The sequence below is a fragment of the Panulirus ornatus genome, chromosome 19, assembly GCF_036320965.1.
Source record: "Panulirus ornatus isolate Po-2019 chromosome 19, ASM3632096v1, whole genome shotgun sequence".
NCBI lineage: Eukaryota > Metazoa > Arthropoda > Malacostraca > Decapoda > Palinuridae > Panulirus > Panulirus ornatus.
Window position 1 is genome coordinate 10,764,926 of NC_092242.1, and position 19,253 is coordinate 10,784,178.

Here is a 19,253-nt window from a genome sequence, read left to right on the forward strand (position 1 = left end):
TAAAGTGTGTGAAAGAAGAAAGTTGAGAGTAAATGTGAATAAGAGCAAGGTTATTAGGTACAGTAGGGGTGAGGGTCAAGTCAATTGGGAGGTGAGTTTGAATGGAGAAAAACTGGAGGAAGTGAAGTGTTTTAGATATCTGGGAGTGGATCTGTCAGCGGATGGAACCATGGAAGCGGAAGTGGATCATAGGGTGGGGGAGGGGGCGAAAATTTTGGGAGCCTTGAAAAATGTGTGGAAGTCGAGAACATTATCTCGGAAAGCGAAAATGGGTATGTTTGAGGGAATAGTGGTTCCAACAATGTTGTATGGTTGCGAGGCGTGGGCTATGGATAGAGATGTGCGCAGGAGGATGGATGTGCTGGAAATGAGATGTTTGAGGACAATGTGTGGTGTGAGGTGGTTTGATCGAGTAAGTAACGTAAGGGTAAGAGAGATGTGTGGAAATAAAAAGAGCGTGGTTGAGAGAGCAGAAGAGGGTGTTTTGAAATGGTTTGGGCACATGGAGAGAATGAGTGAGGAGAGATTGACCAAGAGGATATATGTGTCGGAGGTGGAGGGAACGAGGAGAAGAGGGAGACCAAATTGGAGGTGGAAAGATGGAGTGAAAAAGATTTTGTGTGATCGGGGCCTGAACATGCAGGAGGGTGAAAGGAGGGCAAGGAATAGAGTGAATTGGAGTCATGTGGTATACAGGGGTTGACGTGCTGTCAGTGGATTGAATCAAGGCATGTGAAGCGTCTGGGGTAAACCATGGAAAGCTGTGTAGGTATGTATATTTGCGTGTGTGGACGTGTGTATGTACATGTGTATGGGGGGGGGGGTTGGGCCATTTCTTTCGTCTGTTTCCTTGCGCTACCTCGCAAACGCGGGAGACAGCGACAAAGTATAAAAAAAAAAAAAAAAAAAAAAATCAAAGAAGCCCAGAGCGTAGCTGAATGAAGATTAGAAGTTATACCAAAATGAAATGGAGTGAGGGCTGGATGATTTTTTATTTCTATTTCACTTAATCGACGTCTACCATGTTAGCGAGGTAGCGCAAGGAAGCAGATGAAAGAATGGCCCAACCCACCCACATACACATGGAGGATTTAATCCATTGTAAATGCTAGAACTTTTTACCATGAATTTGCATACTTGCAACTTCAGAGGATCTGTATGCCCATGCACAGTCCAATGCCAAGATTTTCTGAAGTTCAGTAGCTGACAACCTGGCAAGAGCAGTCCAATTTTGATCTAAAGATGAATCATATATCTTCTACATAATCTAACTGCTCCCCAATAGTGACAGACACTAGTTTCAAATATGTAAACAAGTCTTGGTATCTGATTACTACTGCATAGTTTGTATAAAGACTATTTCTATCAAAGTATTCTAGAGGCTCATGTTGGAAAACTTTTCAATGTCTTCAGTAAAATTCCAGAGATGAATGTCAGTCAAAGCAGATACAATTTTGGAATAACAATCCAAAAGCATCTTGGCCAATGCCTAACACAGACTTTATTAAAAATTGGTATAGTTACTAAAGAAAAGTCAATATAAAATCATGCAAGATACCACTGACAGGTGAATGAAATCATTGGAGGTATCATGTACCATCAAATATGAAGGCACATTTCTACAGGTTTGTTGAGTTCATATCATCTCCAGAAATCAAAGTGAATGCATAGGTAATGATAAGGGGAGCAGGTCTGCAGTCTCGGTGATGAAGGGTTTTGAAGGCATCATTTTGCTATTGAACAATGCAGGTGGTATATTCATGAGAAACTGCTGTAACTGCTTTCTGAGCTTCAGGGAGCATGTGACAGAAAGAAAGATCAAAGTAAATGTGCACAAAAGCAAGGTTATTATAGTCAGTAGTTGAGAGCAGCCGGAGAGCTCTGGTTTCAGTGTAAATGAGGTCACTGCATTTTTCTTGATGCCACCTCACTAAGGTAGAAGCAGTTGCATAAAAAAAAGTATTTTATCAATGTCTTAATAATGAAAGGCAAATATGGATATGATAACAGCATACATGATATGGACACAAAGATAAAAGTATCAATTTTATTTACATAATGAGGCAATTAATTATACAACCCCAGGACTCCTTTTATGGAGCTCTAGCAGCTCTGCCCCACCAAGAAGCTAGAGAATGATGGAACCCTTTGGAGTTAAAAGTTCCTTAACAAGACTGTACTTCTTTTTGTCTACTGCTGAAAAAACAGCCTCGATGATGGTGCCTTTTCACTTGTAGAGTAACCACATTCAGGAAGAGTCCAGTAATGCCAAAAACAGAGATATATTCAATGTTTTATTATTACCCCAGGATCCCTTATTCAAGGGCCCTTGCAGCAGGGACAGGATGGACTCATTTGAATTGAGAAGTTCTCTGATGAGATTCCACTCTGTTTCATCAACTTACGACAAGCCTTGACAAAGGTGAATCTCCACTCGTAAAATAACCTCAAGCAGATGAAGTCCAGTAATGCCAAGCATTATACATGATAACTAGAGAAAGGATGTGTGCAAATGAGGCCATTTCTTTATCTGTTCCTGACATCTGTTATTGATGGTACCTCGTGAAAAAGTGAAAACACATGAAATGCATAATTGCGTGTGTGTGTGTGAAGTGTGTGCATGTGTGTGTTTGATGTATGTGTGTGTATGTATGATGTAAGTGTGTGTTTTCATACAAAAAATATAATTTTTCTTCATACTTGATATTTCCCGTGTTAGCGAGGTAGCGCCAGGAAACACAAAGAAAGGCATATCTGCTCACAAATACATGTGAACACATTCGCAACTGTTTGCCATCATCCATTTTTGACACCATCCCATCCCACAGGAAACAGCATGTATGCACGAAAAGAAAATATTATAAATTCTTTTCCTCTCCCCCATACCTGATCACTGCTCCCTTTGCCAGCGAGGTAACACCAAGAGAAATATGATGGCCATATATACATATTTTTTTCATGCATATTTGCCATTTCCCACATTAGGGGGGTAGCATTAAGACAGGACTGAGCCCTAGAGGGAATATCCTCACTTGGCCCCCTTCTCTGTTCCTTGTTTTGAAAAATCAAAAATGGGAGGGGAGGATTTCCAGCCCCCCACTCCCTTCCCTTTTAGTCACCTTCTATGACACGAAGGGAATACATGGGAAGTATTCTTTTTTCCTTATGAGTGTGTATGTATAAGTATAAAATTAATAGCAATCATCAGTACTGGTTCTGAAGAACATTAAAAACTTTTAAACATTAATGTGCATTCCTTACTAATGAGTATTTAGAATATATTCTCATATTAAGGACTTGTTTCTTGCTTAACAACATTTGTCCAAAAGATATGTGGGCTTAATTTTGTGAGTGGAAAAATTTTGCCTTCAAAATACTTGGGATAAAAAAGTATTCTTTGATGGGTTAAAGTAAAAAGAAGAGCAGTGTACAAATGTCATAAACAGGATGTGTAGATGAAAGACAACAGTTGGCCCCAGTGGGTCCCCTACCAAATACTAGGCGACTGAAATGAGTATATATATATACAATGCAAATATCCTCAAAATTCTATTTGATTCGGTACAACATTTTGCGCTGAAGACGATGCTGAAGTTCCCCTCGTCGGATCATGTAGTGTAGCACCTTGTACACAGCACGCTCAGGATATTTCTGTCAAAAGATAAGAGATCTGAAAGGCTGTGGCACACTTTCCCCTTCTGAACCTTAACAGCTACATAAATTTGTTAACCACCATGCACACACTGTAACTGAGACAAGTAGCTAGAAAACCCATTTCTTAACCAGAAAGTGTTGAAATGATTCAGAAATTTGAAGAGGAAGAATGAAGTGAAACTAACAGAAGATATATGTGTCATAAGTGGGAGAAAAAGGGTAGATTGAAAAGAAGGCAAAAGGATAAAGCTAAAGGTATGGAGGTATCATAACCTGAACATCCATGAAAGGTGAACATCAGCCAAAATGTGGTAAAACAATGTGGTATAAATGGTTCAACAAGCCATCACCGAGTTGAACCAGGGAATAAGTACCAACCAAGATAAACTGTTGAGCAGTCTATGGGGCTAAATCATGGATACGAGGTTTAAGTTCTGGTACATTATGCATGAAAGCTGGGGACAGGAAATGTACAAATAAGACACTTTTTATTCTATAGTGTATATAGACATGTAATTTAATTATACATTCCCAAGATTCCCTTCATAAAACTCCAGCAACTACAAGGTTGACCTACATCAATATTAAGGATACATTGGACCCCTTTGGAGTGCAAAGTTTCTCAACAAGGTTGTGCTCCTTTTTTCACTAAGCAATAATGTGAACAAAAGTGAGGTAATGAGGTTTAACTAAGGGCACAAGGTCTGTGTGTTTAAATGGAGAGAACCTAGAAGTGTGTTGTTTTAGATACCTAGGTGTGGACATGGCAGACAGAACAATGGAAGCTGAAGTAAACCATACACTGGGTAAGGGGGGCAGAGGTGTATGAGGGCACAGATAAGTATCTCTGATGGTACAGTAATCCAACAGTGATGTATGGATACAAGTTCTAGACCCCAAATCCAAATGAACGGAAGGTAGGATATGTTTGAAACAAATTGGCTGTAGACAATAAATGGTGTGAGAAGGGTTGTTTGTAAAGGGAATAACATTGTAAGAGAGATGAGTTGAATACGAATGATATAGCTAAACATAGTATGCTGAAATGGACTAGACATATGGGATGTGAAGAGGGACTGACTAAGAGGATATATGTCAGAAGTGGAGTATGCAATTGGGATGGGGGAAAATGAGAAGGATATGGAAGGAGTGAAAGATGTTTTGAGCTGTCATGGTTTGAACATACTGAAGCATGGGATGTTCCTGGGACAGAGAGAACTGGAGTGATGTGGTGCACAGGTGGTAGCCTACTGACAATCAGTTGAACCATAGAACAAATGATCTGGGGAAACCATGGAAAACTACAGGACTTTGTTGTGGATAGGAATTCTGTTTTTGGTACATTATATATGAAAACTGGAGAGGGGAAGGGAGCAAATGAGGCAGTTTTTCCTTTTTTTGGTGCTACCTTACTTGGTGAGAAATGATAAAAAGTATGAAAAAAAATATTCACCCTCTATCCATAACCAAGCCCCAGAGACCTTTGTGATTTTTTTTCTAACCTCTTCATATTCCCTGGTTCAGCCATTAACAGCATGCCTTCCCCTACATCCTCCTACACAATCAGGCCCCAAACACACCAAGAATCTTTCACTCCATCCTCCCAACATCTTGGTTTCTCACTTTTCCTTCTTCCCTCCACGTCTGACATGTATTCCCTTAGTCATCGGCTTTACCCCACCCCAGGTTCCTTTCTTCAAACATACTACTTACCTCACCCTTATTCTCATCTTGGATACATCACACCATCCAGAGCCTTTGAAGAGGAAGAACTCTCCTTGCTTGGCTTCTTTTCCAACTTCAAAACTGAGGTACAAGAAAGGTAAGGTTTCCAGCCTCCCTCTCCTCCTATCCCTCTTAATTGCTTTATATGTTAATCACAAGCAGAGTCACTTTTGTCATGGCTGTGTCATTGGAGGTACGCTCTCATCAATTTGGCCCAAAACACTCCGAGAATCTTTCACTCCATCCTTCCATCATCTTGGTTTGTCACTTAGCAAGGTAGTGCCATTTACCACATTAGCCTGGTAGTGTTAGAAACAGACAAAGAATGGCCTCATCCACTCATAATCACTTTCTAGCTGTCATGCAGAATGCACTGCAACCAGAGACCCCTATCCATATCCAAGCCCCACAGACCTTTGTGACTTTTTCTAACCTCTTCATATTCCCTGGTTCAGCCCATTAACAGCATGCCTTCCCCTACATCCTCCTACACCATCTAGCCCCAAACACTCCAAGAATCTTTCACTCCATCCTTCCATCTTCTTGGTTTCTCACTTTTCCTTTTCCCTCCACATCTGACATGTATTCCCTTAGTCATTGGTTTAACCCCCCCCCCATGTTCCTTTCTTCAAACATACTACTTATCTCTCCTTGATTCTCATCTTGGATACATCCACACCATCCTGAGACTTTGAAGAAGAGTTCTCCTTGCTTGGCTTCTTTTCCAACTAAAGAAATTGAGGTACAAGAATGGTAAGCTTTCCAGCCCCCCTACTCCTATCCCTCTTAGAAGCTTTATATGTGAATCACAAGCAAAAAGAGTCACTTTTGTCATGGCTATGTCATCGGAAGTACACTCCCGTCAAAGAACATGCTCAATCCAAAGGAGTTTTCACTGCCCTTCCACTACGTGTGGCACAACCCTGAATGGCAAAAGCCTCTGGAAAGAGATCCTTGGTCACACCAGGGATCTTCTTAGAAACTGATCCTGGGGTAATTATGATTGTAGATGAGGAAGAACAGTACCCATGCACTGTTAAGATCACAAACTGCGACTCAGCAAATACTGTTCCATTTCATCCAAACTTAGCAGTCCAATTGAATATCCTCCCAGTGCCATGGCAGAAGGGTAACTAAAGAACTCATTGACAACTGTTGTGGAAAGTGGCCTGAGGCATCTTGTGACACTACCTTAGAACAATGGTATTTCAAATGCTGTCATGAAAGCATGGATCAAAGAAGTAAGTCAAGTCTCCTTTACCATACAACATAGATCCATGTGAAATTCCCTTTAATGGGTGATATAGATCAACTTGAGGTCCCCGTTACTGGACAACATAGATCTATGTGAGGTATGGTTAGTGTTCAAGCTGCAGGAGCTTTGAGAAAAGGGTCATGGGGTTATATTAATCATGAAATAAAGACAGACATACATGCATACACAAGGAAATGCTTGGCTTAGACAACTCTCGAACTTGAAAAGCATCACAAGAATATGTGCATCTTATGCTAGTTCAACAAAGTCTTACCTGTTTCAGAAAATCCTGGACAACAGCATGTTCTGACACTTGGGACCCTATAGCAAATCTTCTCTTTAGCTGTTTCTCAATACGTGACAGTATCTCTTGGTCCTCCTCTGTTGTGAAGCCTTCAGCACCTTTGCATACATGAAAACTTCAATTAATACTTCAGTTATGAAGAAAAAAGTATACAAAAAGTGTTACTGAAAATAATACTGAGTTCATTCATTCCTACTGGTTTGGATGCAAACAAACTGTAGGTAATCACTGAAAACCAGCAGAAAAATACATAAAACGGTCTTCTCTCGAGTTTCATGAGGTTAACAATTCTTAATATGATTGAGACACCACAATCATAGTAATTTTGCTTATCTTTTCACTGAACTTATGAATGAGATAGCAGAGTTTTCTTAACATCTGACACAGTTTACATTCAGATTCAATACTGGTACTTCACACACACACACACATTAAAATAAGCAAATACATGATATTTGCATTATACATAAAATTATCTACTAAGTTTGATAACACTGATAGCACTAAGTTTGAAACAATGGAAGTCATATTTTAACATTTTCTTGAAGGACACAGTTAATAGGCATTACATCTACAACTTACCAGTTAGAGATCCTGACATAGCAGCATCAAGGGTAGAGACCTGGAAGAGCCTGAGAGCTTCATCAACATCTCTTTCAGTAGCAAATGGCTCCAAGCGCATTTTGGCCATTGACTCAGCTACACGCACAATAGCTTCAAGCTGCCTGATAAAAAAAGAAAAAATATTAGATGCTTTCCCCAGTTCCCTAAATGTCAAGTCTTGTGTTATTGGATGTCCATGGTACTAATCCTAAAATGGTTATAGTAAGGAAAATCCACTGCAATATGTGGAAAAAAATTGAAATGATACCTCCATATGCAAAAGTATGAAAAAATACTATAGTTGTATAAAGACTTTTGAGTTTACTTGGTCCTCTACTGAATGAGGGGTGGAGGTAGTGGGGGAGGGGGGGTTAAGGGGAGGGTGGACACATCTAACAACTTCCAAAAAGAAGTGAAGATTGGGATATATTTCTTCCTTTTTCTTAACCTGGTCACAGATTCTTCTCTTTTATGCATAACCAGAGAAATGGTGAATATCATAAATATATCTGTATCACACACACATAAATGAAAGAAAAATGAGAGTGGGCAGCAAGTATGGGAGGAAAAACAAGTTTTACTTGTTTTGATTTTTCGTGTTACCTGTAAAGGAGTGCAAGGGATTGGGAGGAATACAAAAGGAATCAACAGGCCAATAGAAAGGTGCTGACACTGAAAAAGATGGCAAATGGAGGTTGGGATGAGAAAGTATTGGCAAACCTCAGGGAGAATAAGATAATGCTTTGGAAAGTTAACGGTGTAAGAAAATATGAACAAATGGGACCATCAGAAAAGAGGGCATATGGGGAAGTGGTAACAGGCTGAGATGAGGTTAAGAGGATATGAAGTCAGTATTTTGAGGGTCTGTTGAATGTGTTAAATAAAAGGGTGGTAGATGTAGGACATCTGGGTCTGGGAGATATGCAAAGGGAGTCACGGCAAGCAGTATGGTGTTGAATGCCTTGCATAAGATGAAGTGGTGTGACAAAGTAGCTAGACAGGATGAGACTGCAGTTAAATTTATTAAGAAAGGGATGACAGTGTTGCCAATCAGTTGGTTAGTATTTTCATTATATGTGTGGCTAATGGTGAGGTGTCTGAGGATAAGGAGAATGCCTGTATGTATAAAAGCATGGGGCCAAAAAATAAGTGTTCAAGTTACAGAGGTGGAATGTCTGATCATTACTTGGGTGGAGGTGAGGCTGAGAGTTTGTAGAGGCTTCCACAAAAGAGGCAATGATATGGGTGGAAAAAGGATGGTGAAAATGTGGGAGCTTAGAAAAGACTTAAGCAAAGACATACTGGAAAGATTAAGTGTAGAATGGCATAACGTGAGAGTAAGTAGGTGAGGAATGGGAAGGTAATTAGGGAACACTGTTGACATGTGTGAGAGTAGAGTGTGGCATGCAAAAGGTAGGTGGGAATGTGAGAAAAGGTTGTTAGTGGTGGGATGATGAACTAACACTGCAAGTGAGTGGGAGATGTAAAGTGACAGGAAGTAAAGATAAAGAGGAAGATGCAGGGGTTGAGAAAGATGGCAAATGTGAGTTGGGGCAAGCAAGTATCAACACACTTCAGAGAGAATGAGAAAATGTTTTGGAAGGTTATCATTGTGAGAAAAATGAGAGAACAATTGGGAGCATCTTTGAAGGGGGTAAATGGGGGTAGTGGTAACAGGGACAGATGAAGGGAAAAGGGTATAGAATGAGTACTCTAAAGGTTTGTGAATGTGCTGGATGATTTGGGTACCCTAGGCAGATGTAGGGCATTTGGGTCAGGGAGGCTTGCAAAATGAGTGAATCATGGCAAATGGTTTGGTGCAATGAGAAGGTGAAAACTTTGTATAAGGTGTAGTGTGGCAAGTCTACTGGAGTGTCCTAGATTGCAGTTGAATGTCTCAGCATGGGGTCCTGGATTAACACGAGAACCCTTTCATGAGGAGTCATGGAGCAATTATGAATAAATAAATAAAAAATTTTCAACTGGAAATACAAGCACACTGAAAGTTGTCATGGAGAGAAAGTTATAACTTTCAGTGTGTCCAACATAATATTACCTGACAGTGATGGGAATTGCAAGCTTCTTCTCAGATTGGTTTTCAGCTTCACGGGTTCCTCCTCTCATAAGAATATAGCGATTCTTCAACTTCTCTCCGGCACTCTCCGAAAGTCTAGGTCCACAGCGACTTAAAAGGAAATGATAAAAAAAAAAAAAATCAATGCCTTAGAGAACTTATATCAAAAGATATGAATATTCTGCTGTTTTAGACTGGCCATTTCATTCAAGATCTAAAATCAATTCATCTTATTCAACATCCATCTTCTCTCTGATAACTCAGCATATCATCTCCATCTTTGCCTGGGAAAAAGAATATTACCATATATCTCTAGGGCTTGGCTGTCCATTACTACCACCTTCAAGCAGGATATGGTGCACTGGTAGGAATGCATATATATACAAAGATCTTTTTAATATCTCTGCTGTATCCTGCCTTGACCGAGAAAGCATCAGGAAGAGATGCCTGAGCTTAAAAAAAAAAACTTTTAGCTCCTTCCTGTTGCTACTTTTAAAGTTTTATACTGCAGAAATGTTAGGTGTTGATAAACCTAGCCCTAGCAGTTTATCAGCTACCCTACTGGTCTTCCTAGGTTAACTAGACACAGCCTTTTAGGTAGAAATGACTTACAAGGAAGCCCCAAAACATGTCCAGATGACGAACTTGGCCCTATTGCGATGTCTTGAAATCTCACTCAAAGACAAATTTTCTTGTCTCCAAGCAAGAGCACACACCTTTGCTTCCCGAAACAACTTCTTAGGGCCCTTGGTTAGTTATCAGTTGAGGAAAAATATCAAACGGAACAGAAACTGTGAAAATATCACTAAACAATTTTTTTTTTTTCATACTATATGCCATTTCCCGCGTTAGCAAGGTAGCATTAAGAACAGAGAACTGGGCCTTAGAGGGAATATCCTTACCTGACCCCCTTCTCTGTTCCTTCTTTTGGAAAATTAAAAAAAAAAACAAGAGAGGGGAGGATTTCCAGCCACCCGCTCCCTCCCCTTTTAGTCGCCTTCTACGACACGCAGGGAATACGTGGGAAGTATTCTTTCTCCCCTATCCCCAGCAACTAAAAGTTGAACCTGCTATTCCGTTTCTGCAGGGTAACAGAGTTGGCAAATCATGTTATCTGACTTCTAAGACTGGGCCATAATGCCTGACATATGATAGCCTTGTCCTTATGGAATAACTGGCTACTACTGATTTAGAGCACTGTTCTTATAAGCTGACCACTAAGGATTTTGATCTACGGCATACTTCAGTGACTGAAGGACAGACATTTAAATTAAAGATCTCAAGCTCAGTGAAGACAATTTGTTAGCAAATGGAGTCAGCATAAATCAACTTTAAGTTAATTATGAAAGAGCACCTCAGTCATGTGCATGAGTGATCTAGAAGGTTATACCCACTATATTTTTAGCATAAGTAAATGGTAGGAGTGAAAAAAAAAAAAAAGTTAATCAAAGAGCAGATAAATACTTATTTTCCCCTCCCCAATTAAGCACTGTGCAAGGTACATCTTCAGTATTGTGTAATGCTTCAGCTTACCTTCGACAGTAACCAATGTACTTCTTCAAAAACTTAAGAGAAAGTTCACCCTCTGGAGTTTCTTCTGCTGTCTTCAAGGCATTCAAGTGAACATTCATGACATGCTTGGCCATAGTCTGCAACAGTTAAAGTTGGTGTAGGTAACTTTTACTTACTTTAATGGAATTATACAAAAACACACCATTTCAAGTAATAACGAAATAAATATGAAAATCTATACTGCTGATAGAAATAGCAAACATACCGTATCCCTGCGTTCATCATGTTCATCTTTAACAATGTAGATCATATCAAATCGTGAAAGGATTGTGGGCATAAAATCAATGTTCTCCTCTCCCTTTGTGTCATCCCATCGCCCAAACACAGAATTAGCAGCAGCCATTACAGAACAGCGAGAGTTTAAAGTTGTAGTAATTCCAGCTTTTGCAATAGAAATTGTCTGTTGTTCCATAGCCTCATGAATTGCCACACGATCATCCTCACGCATCTTGTCAAACTCATCAATGCAAACTACACCACCATCAGCAAGCACCATAGCACCACCCTCCATCACAAAGTTGCGCTGTACAAGTAAATGAAAGAAATAAGTGTTCTGCTAAACAAATTGAAAGAATATAATGCCATGACAGTAATAACTGTACATCTGTCATTAGACTACCATATACCACCAATTTTACCATTTCATGCAATATTTAGGAATGACTTAGTAAATAACTTACAGAGACAGGATCCCTTGTAACAGAAGCAGTTAATCCAGCAGCCGATGATCCTTTGCCAGATGTGTAAACAGCAATGGGGGCAACCCTTTCAACAAACTTCAACAACTGAGATTTGGCTGTGCCTGGGTCACCTAGAAGCAAAACATTGATATCCCCTCTTCGTGTTAATCCATCTGGAAGGCGTTTGCGTGAACCACCAAATAGCAAGCATGCTACAGATTTCTTGATATCTTCAGAGCCAAAAATGCTGGGAGCAATGCTTCGAGCAATCCTTTCATAAACATTGTTAGACTGTGCAAGGCGACGGAATTCCTCTTCTTCTCCTGAAGTTATGGTAATACCTGATGTGTATCCCCGACCTTCCTGGTCTGCTTGAATACCTACAACCCTCAAATATGGGGATCGAATACCAACTGCAACCTTATCGCGTGACCCTCTCTGTTGGAAATACATATCACTCAAAAATCAAGTCATTAAACTGAACAATCCTTTAATAAATAAAGTTTAATGAATAAAGTTTAAAGATCTACTTCTGAATCTGAACAAGATTTAGTTGCAAAAACACTCCTTATAAGAATTTATGTCCTGAAGACTGTTTATTTACTTACGTAAAGTTCCTGCCCCATTTTTAAATTTCATCCCAAATCCAACAAAAAAGCTCTAAGTACACTCTGCTCATCTACTAGAATACCAATAAGAAATATAATCCAATTCCAGTTCTAAAACACCAGTGTGAGCACAATAAACCAATTCCAATCAGCTGTAACCTCCACCCTATCACATAATTCACACAAAACCTAAACTGACACTTCACTCAACAGAGCTATCTCAATGAGACAAGCACACAAATCCATTCCAGGAAGAGGTGGAGGGGAACAGATAAATTTTATACATTAAATGGTAAACTTGTGAGCCTTAAAGAGAGACATCCACAATTCAATCTATATATTGGCACAAACATTCCTGTGGTTTACCATACAGAGAATTTAACACAGGCTACACTCTTGAAATACGAATGAAATGACTTAAGTATCTTCTACAATGTAGCTATCTATTCTACATACTATCATCAATTCCATTTCCAATTTTCATGAGGTGTATCAAGAACATACAATCTCTTAGAATCAATCATTCATACCTTTAACCCATACCCAGTGCTACAGCAAAACAGGGATTTCCATGCTTATACAAATGCTCCTTACTTTTCAGTTTGTACACTAAGTTGACGTTGAGAGTTCAATACCTCCACTCAAAACCCCTCCATACAAAAAATATTTCCACTGCATTTGGTCGTTAATCATTTCTCATCTTCATCTGAAGTATCTCCAGTCCTAATCTGTTCTCTCACTGCATCTATCCATCTCCTCTGCAGTCTATCTCTCTTCCTTGTATCTTCTACTATACTAATATCACCAACCTGTCAACTGCCATACCATCCTAACCAAAAGACTCACATTCATACACTTTTGGGGTGATTTTTTTCACACCATACCAACTTTTATACAACATGTACAAAACACCCATATCAAAGCACTTACTTGCCATGCCTTCAAATATTCTTACAAAGAACATGACATTCAAATTACATTATATAATATATATACATGAAATTCTGACCTTCTTTCAACTTGAGAGATTACAAGGAAAAAAGTACCCACAAACTCATCTAATTTAGGTAATGACACTAATTAACTACACAAACACAACCAAATTACAAGCAAAGACTATTACCCAGTAAATGATCATATTCTTCCCTCTGCTGATAAAAGGATAATGCACAGTAATAAAGATGCATCAAAGCTCTGCAAACAAAAACAGGATGGCTATCAAATACTTTAATGCGAATGTTCTGGATGGTTGACTGTATTATTAGTACTAACAAAATTACAACCATTACGTAAACCTACATAAAAGTAAAATATCAGAAACCATATACCAACTTACAGTTGACTTGGCAACTTTCTTGATTGAATAAATGCCAAAGACAGTCACACGGTTACCAGGCACAACGCGCTCACATAGTGATCTGCAACAAATCTTTTCTAAGAATATAAAAATCTTCACCATTACCTAATCTATTCTATAAAATTTCCATCAATGAATATATATGCCATTTATCACAGAAGGTTCAAGAAAGTGCCTACCATATTGTATGACACTAAATTTAATGATGTACTAAATATTAAGGAAGAGAACTGTGCCTGTGTATATCAATGTCTAAAGCACTTGTTACAAGAGGTTGTCTCTTACACTAACCTGTCAACATAGAGCTGAAGGTGTCGAGGCATTTCTCCCTGTGGCAGATTTTCTGGTACTTCTTGTAGTTTTAGTACTTGATAGTCCACACATGCACATTTGTCAGGTACAATGAAGAAGGGATCAAGGGGGCACTTTGGTCTCCCGGCCTGTTCACTAAAACAATGTCATTATCATCTTTTAGTCCAGCTATTCAAAATTTGTGACATGTATATCAAGCAATGATACATCTGCTGAAAACAGGGCTTTACTATAAAGTTCCAGCAAAACAAGTCATGAATGAATTATTCTAATAACTTACGTATTGCACTTTCTGGGTAACTGATAGCCTTCCAGGCCTGGTTTAACAGGAATGTTAGTGATGGTAGTTTGACAAGTACGACACTGCACAGTTAGTGTCTGTGCCTTAGCCTTCACCCCAGATGCAGCAACTACTATTCCTGCAACTTTCACTAAACGACTCACTTCGTCAGACTGAAAATTAAACAGGATTCTTCAGCAGTCTTCAATATCATACTGAGTCTAAAAAGCCTTCAATACCTGTTTAGAGTATGTCATGATCTAAAAATTTACAAATACTAAAGTGAACAATTCCATCTATCTTTAGTATCTAGGGCTTTTACAAATGACATAAAATTACCAATCTGAAATCAATATGAATCAACTGTTTAGATCAAACATTCCATATTCAAAACTACATGTGGAAGGGGAGGTCACCAGAGTCTCCTGAAGATGGTCAAGGGGACCTTTAGGAACTATCCAGCCCTCCTCAACCAGTATCACCCCTCTAATTCAGCAATGTAGAATCATTAGAAATATTTGGAAAAATAAAGGAGACGGAAGAGTTGATTGATTTTTTTTTAGCTTCTCAAGTGTTACGTGTGATTGTTTTTTACCTTCTAGTATCTTCCATTTAGTGAATGCTTTATTCTCTTACACAATATCTAAATGTCTGCTTCTGATATTGCTTTTGAAGATCTGACTACAGTTTGTATTCAAAATCTGTTCACTGGTTGCTTTCCAACTAATATATTTTTCCTTTTTTTTTTATTTTTAATTGCCATTTCCCTCATTATCATTGTGGTGATAGATTTTATTGCTCAACCTGCCATATCATTTGTAAAGATAAGGTCAATTGCATCATTCCCTCAAGTTGGTATCTGGTTTACCTGCAAAGGTTGAGAAAGAGGATATACAAACTAAAGTGAGACTTAAAAGTGAGGAAAAACAAACCTGAAGATTGCGGACATCAATAGGATGAGAGGCAGCGCTCAACATTATCTGAATGTCTTCTACATTTTCCTCTCCTTGTGGTCGAGGTGCTGTCACCTCATCAGCAACCTCTTTTGCAGCGTCCTCAAACTGTAAGAGTCTATGCTTAAGGATCTAAGTGTATACATCATAAATGAAACTGACAACAGGGCTCCAAATGAATTAATATGGTAGAAAGTTATGATAATCAGGTATATATTATACACTTAAATTAAGATTTATGAAAGCTATACCTGCATGTAAAGACATCAGTGTTAAAAATGGGTACCATGATATCTTTGAAACAAAGCTGTATTAAAATATCAAACAGCCACTATATTTCATAAAATCTCTTTTGGTAGTAGCTCCAGCACTTATTACTGTTCAAGAAAACTAATAAAAACCTGCCCACATATAACTGAAATCAGATACTTAAAGTAATGGTACTATAACATGCATATCATGAAGATCTTTTTGGAATAAAATATACTTGTGCAAATGGAATAATACCATAGTTAGAAGATATAACGCTGACTTTAGAAAAAGTTTCTTTGTAAATTAATGTACTGATAATCAGCATAAACCTCAAAAACTGTTGACACAAAGGCCAAAAGCTCTTTAAAAAATTAGTTCTATCTATTCATTTATATCTCTAATGCCTGTCCCCTCTGAGAACTCCCTCAAGAGGATGGCCAAGGCAAAAGAGTCTCCATAACTAGTGAAATCCAGTGCCACTTCTTAGCCTTAGTACCTAATCCTTAACAAGCCACTGGTAGAGGGCAACTCCAGTGCAATGCTTCAAGAAGCTCCCACCTAATGTTCCCACTGAGTATTTCTACCCAATGTTCCTACCGAGTATTTCTACCTAATGTTCCACCCAACTGTGACTACCTAATGCTCCCATCTAATATTCTTATCAACTACTTCTACTTAATCTTTCTACCTGATGCTCCTGTCTAATAACCCTACCATTCTGCTAAAGCAGGACTAGCACAGCTAGAGGGAATGGGAAGCCTTCTTACTGTTGTATCATTACCCCAACCACTTAAGAATAAAAACAGGAACAGGAAGAGTTAAGCTCAAAAATGATAACCTAAATACAGGTCAATGAATCCTCTAAAATCTACAGTTCCATGTACTCTGAAAAGGGCACTGTACATTCTCAACCACAAATTGTCATCTAAAAATCAGATAATCATGAAGGACTTACTAGAGGAATATGCTCAGAAGGGGCTTTCTTGAGTTTATCAGCAAGGGTTTCATCAAAGCTGGCCACATCTTCCAGAGTGACTTCCAGGTAATACTGACGCAAGTTGTACTGACGTTTTAGCGAGTCTCTGAAAAAATACAAATAAATGCTCTTTGCTGTTTGTATAATACCCAATCAATGAATGCTATAATTAAATGGTTAGAAAATGAGACTACATGCTATACATTACAATTTCAGGGCATTTCAAGACCTACCAACATCATTTGGGTGAATACCCAATTTTTTTTCTAAATTTGTTCAAGCACAAAAGCTAAGATATATTACTAATGATTTTTTGCATGAAAACAAAGGAGCATACAAACTATAACTACAAATGGATACATCTGCAGTAAGAAATAATTTGGCTTGTTAAAAAATCTTGCTTGGGTGAATATCCACAGCTGGAGAGGGATATCTGTAGCTTTAACTAACAAACTAATACTGAAACTGTTTAGGGCAAGCTGTTACCAATTTTTTCCCTGCATTAATTTTCTCAAGCCAACTCTATCTTTTTAGCAAGATTTTTACGTATATACATAATTAAAGATATATCAAGCACTCTGGTTTCCTTCTACAAAGCACATGAGCCTCCTCTCAAAATGCCTTTACATGATTTTGTGTGAGGCAGGAAGGCACTACTCAAAGTTTCTGAGGCCCAACAAAACTATGTTTTGACAAGTTCATGAATGTCCATTGTTCTTGGCCAGTTGTACTCATTACCAGATTGTCAATGTGTTATTCTGGCTCACTTACTTTAAAAATAGCCCATTACCATGAATTAACAGGCTGCCCAGGGTTGAGTGCATAGGTCTGAATCCTGGTTGTGGCAGTCAGTCCACAGTCAACCCAGCTGGTCAACTACCCCTAAGGGGTAGTCGATAAAATGGGAGGAGCTGGCTCAGACAAGGGTGTGGATGGTATTGCAGTAGAGGTGCCTGACGATTGGCGGAATGCATGCATTATGCCACTGTACAAAGGCAAAAGGGATAATGGTGTGTTCAAACTACAGAGGCATACATTTGTTGAGTATCCCTGGGAAATTGACAGGGCAAAGGTATGTACAGAGTGTCAGATTGGGAAGGAGCAGTGTGGTTTCAGAAGTGGTAGAGCATGTGTGGATCAGGTGTTTGCTTTGAAGAATGTGTGCAAGAAATGCTTAGAAAAACAGAGAGATTTGTATGTGGCATTTGGAGAAAGCATATGATAGGGTTGACAGAGATGCTTTGTGGATGGTCTTAAGACTATATGGTGAGGGAGGTAAACTGCTAGAAGCAGTGGAAAATGTTTTACCAAGGATGTAAGGCATGCGTACGGGTAGGAAGAGAGAAGAGTGACTGGTTCCCAGTAAAGATCGGTCTGCAGGAGAGGTGTGTGATGTCCCCATGGTTGTTTAATTTCTTTATGCAAAGTAATTCTTAATTCCTTTCATCACTACATTTGTGGATCAACTGGCCCATCCAATTAAAGCTGTTGCGTCTATCAAGTGTCTGAAAAACTTTCATATGGCAGCCTGAAAAAATATTTTGCTTTGCCATGGAAAGTAAAGAAAATTATATTAGGTTATGTCAAGTTTGTCAGGGTTAGGTTTGATTACATCACAAAGTTTGCCTATAAGAATAAAAACCCATCATTACTTATTCCATGTTACCTTACTTTCCAACGAAAGTTAATGCCTTTCCATTTAAAGACTTTCAAAGGAATATTTGCATTATGTGAATCATCATGACAACTGCTTCTCTACAAGATTAGCTAATTTATCCATAAGTATACTTGCGCAAGATTATGGATATTGCTAATAATATATATCCAAAGTTCACTCAAAATGTACTTTCCTTGACTGTAAATATCTAAAATAATCCGTGCAAAAAGCTTGTCAACAGCCTCTTACCTATACTTATAATTGAAGTTGCCTTCATGAAATTCCCGCAGAAATTCGCGGAATTTCTTTTTCACCGACTGTAAATTTATCTGGTTTAAATCTTCTTGATCTTCTGATGAAAAGTTATCTGAGAAGAAGATCCCGGGATCGTCAAATCCTTCCATTCTTGGGAATCTTGTTATCAATTGCGTTTGTCAAACCTTCTACAGACGCCTCTCACAACACTGGATTGATGGCGGGAAAAGTTTTCCCGCGAAAATGGTGAGCATGCGCGGTAGTGTGGCAGACGACGCTTACTACCACAACTCATTCACTACTTTGAATCTAATAAAGATTTCTCTATGATCCTTTCTTACAATTTCTAGATTATGAATAAGATAAAAGGGTGATTATCCAATAGCAATATTTTCTTCCCATATTTATATAGCACACTTGTCAGAATTCAATAGAACATAATTAACAATATTTTGCCAATTGAAAATAATTTTTTGTAATTTTCTGTCAAAATCTGTATATGAAAATTCATCGCAGGGAATAATACATATACACTAAAACACTTAGAATGTCTAAACTTTACAAAATGGACAAAGTATTTTATTCATTCTCTATGTACTTATAGTTTGTATTATACATCTTCAGTATATCTTTGACAATTAGTTAAATCTATATATCACATTCGTAAAGACATAAGATTTTCCCTAGTTGTATACTTTGCCATAAGTTGATGCATATCAGAATAAAAGAAAACGAT

The 19,253-nt window shown here is 38.5% G+C and overlaps 1 protein-coding gene across 1 annotated transcript; it reads right to left on the bottom strand.

Annotated features, from left to right (window-relative positions):
- Positions 1 to 3,536: 3,536 nt before the first annotated feature.
- Positions 3,537 to 18,742, bottom strand: Mcm5 (Minichromosome maintenance 5). Its single transcript, XM_071673635.1, has 13 exons — positions 18,512 to 18,742; positions 16,585 to 16,711; positions 15,357 to 15,485; positions 14,425 to 14,597; positions 14,124 to 14,279; positions 13,812 to 13,893; positions 11,868 to 12,305; positions 11,393 to 11,710; positions 11,149 to 11,264; positions 9,598 to 9,726; positions 7,521 to 7,663; positions 6,909 to 7,036; positions 3,537 to 3,651 (listed from the first exon to the last, which is right to left on the bottom strand). The coding sequence occupies exons 1-13, from the start codon at positions 18,664 to 18,666 to the stop codon at positions 3,550 to 3,552; spliced, it is 2,196 nt and encodes a 731-aa protein (XP_071529736.1). The 5' UTR covers positions 18,667 to 18,742; the 3' UTR covers positions 3,537 to 3,549.
- Between the last annotated feature and the right edge of the window lie 511 nt (positions 18,743 to 19,253).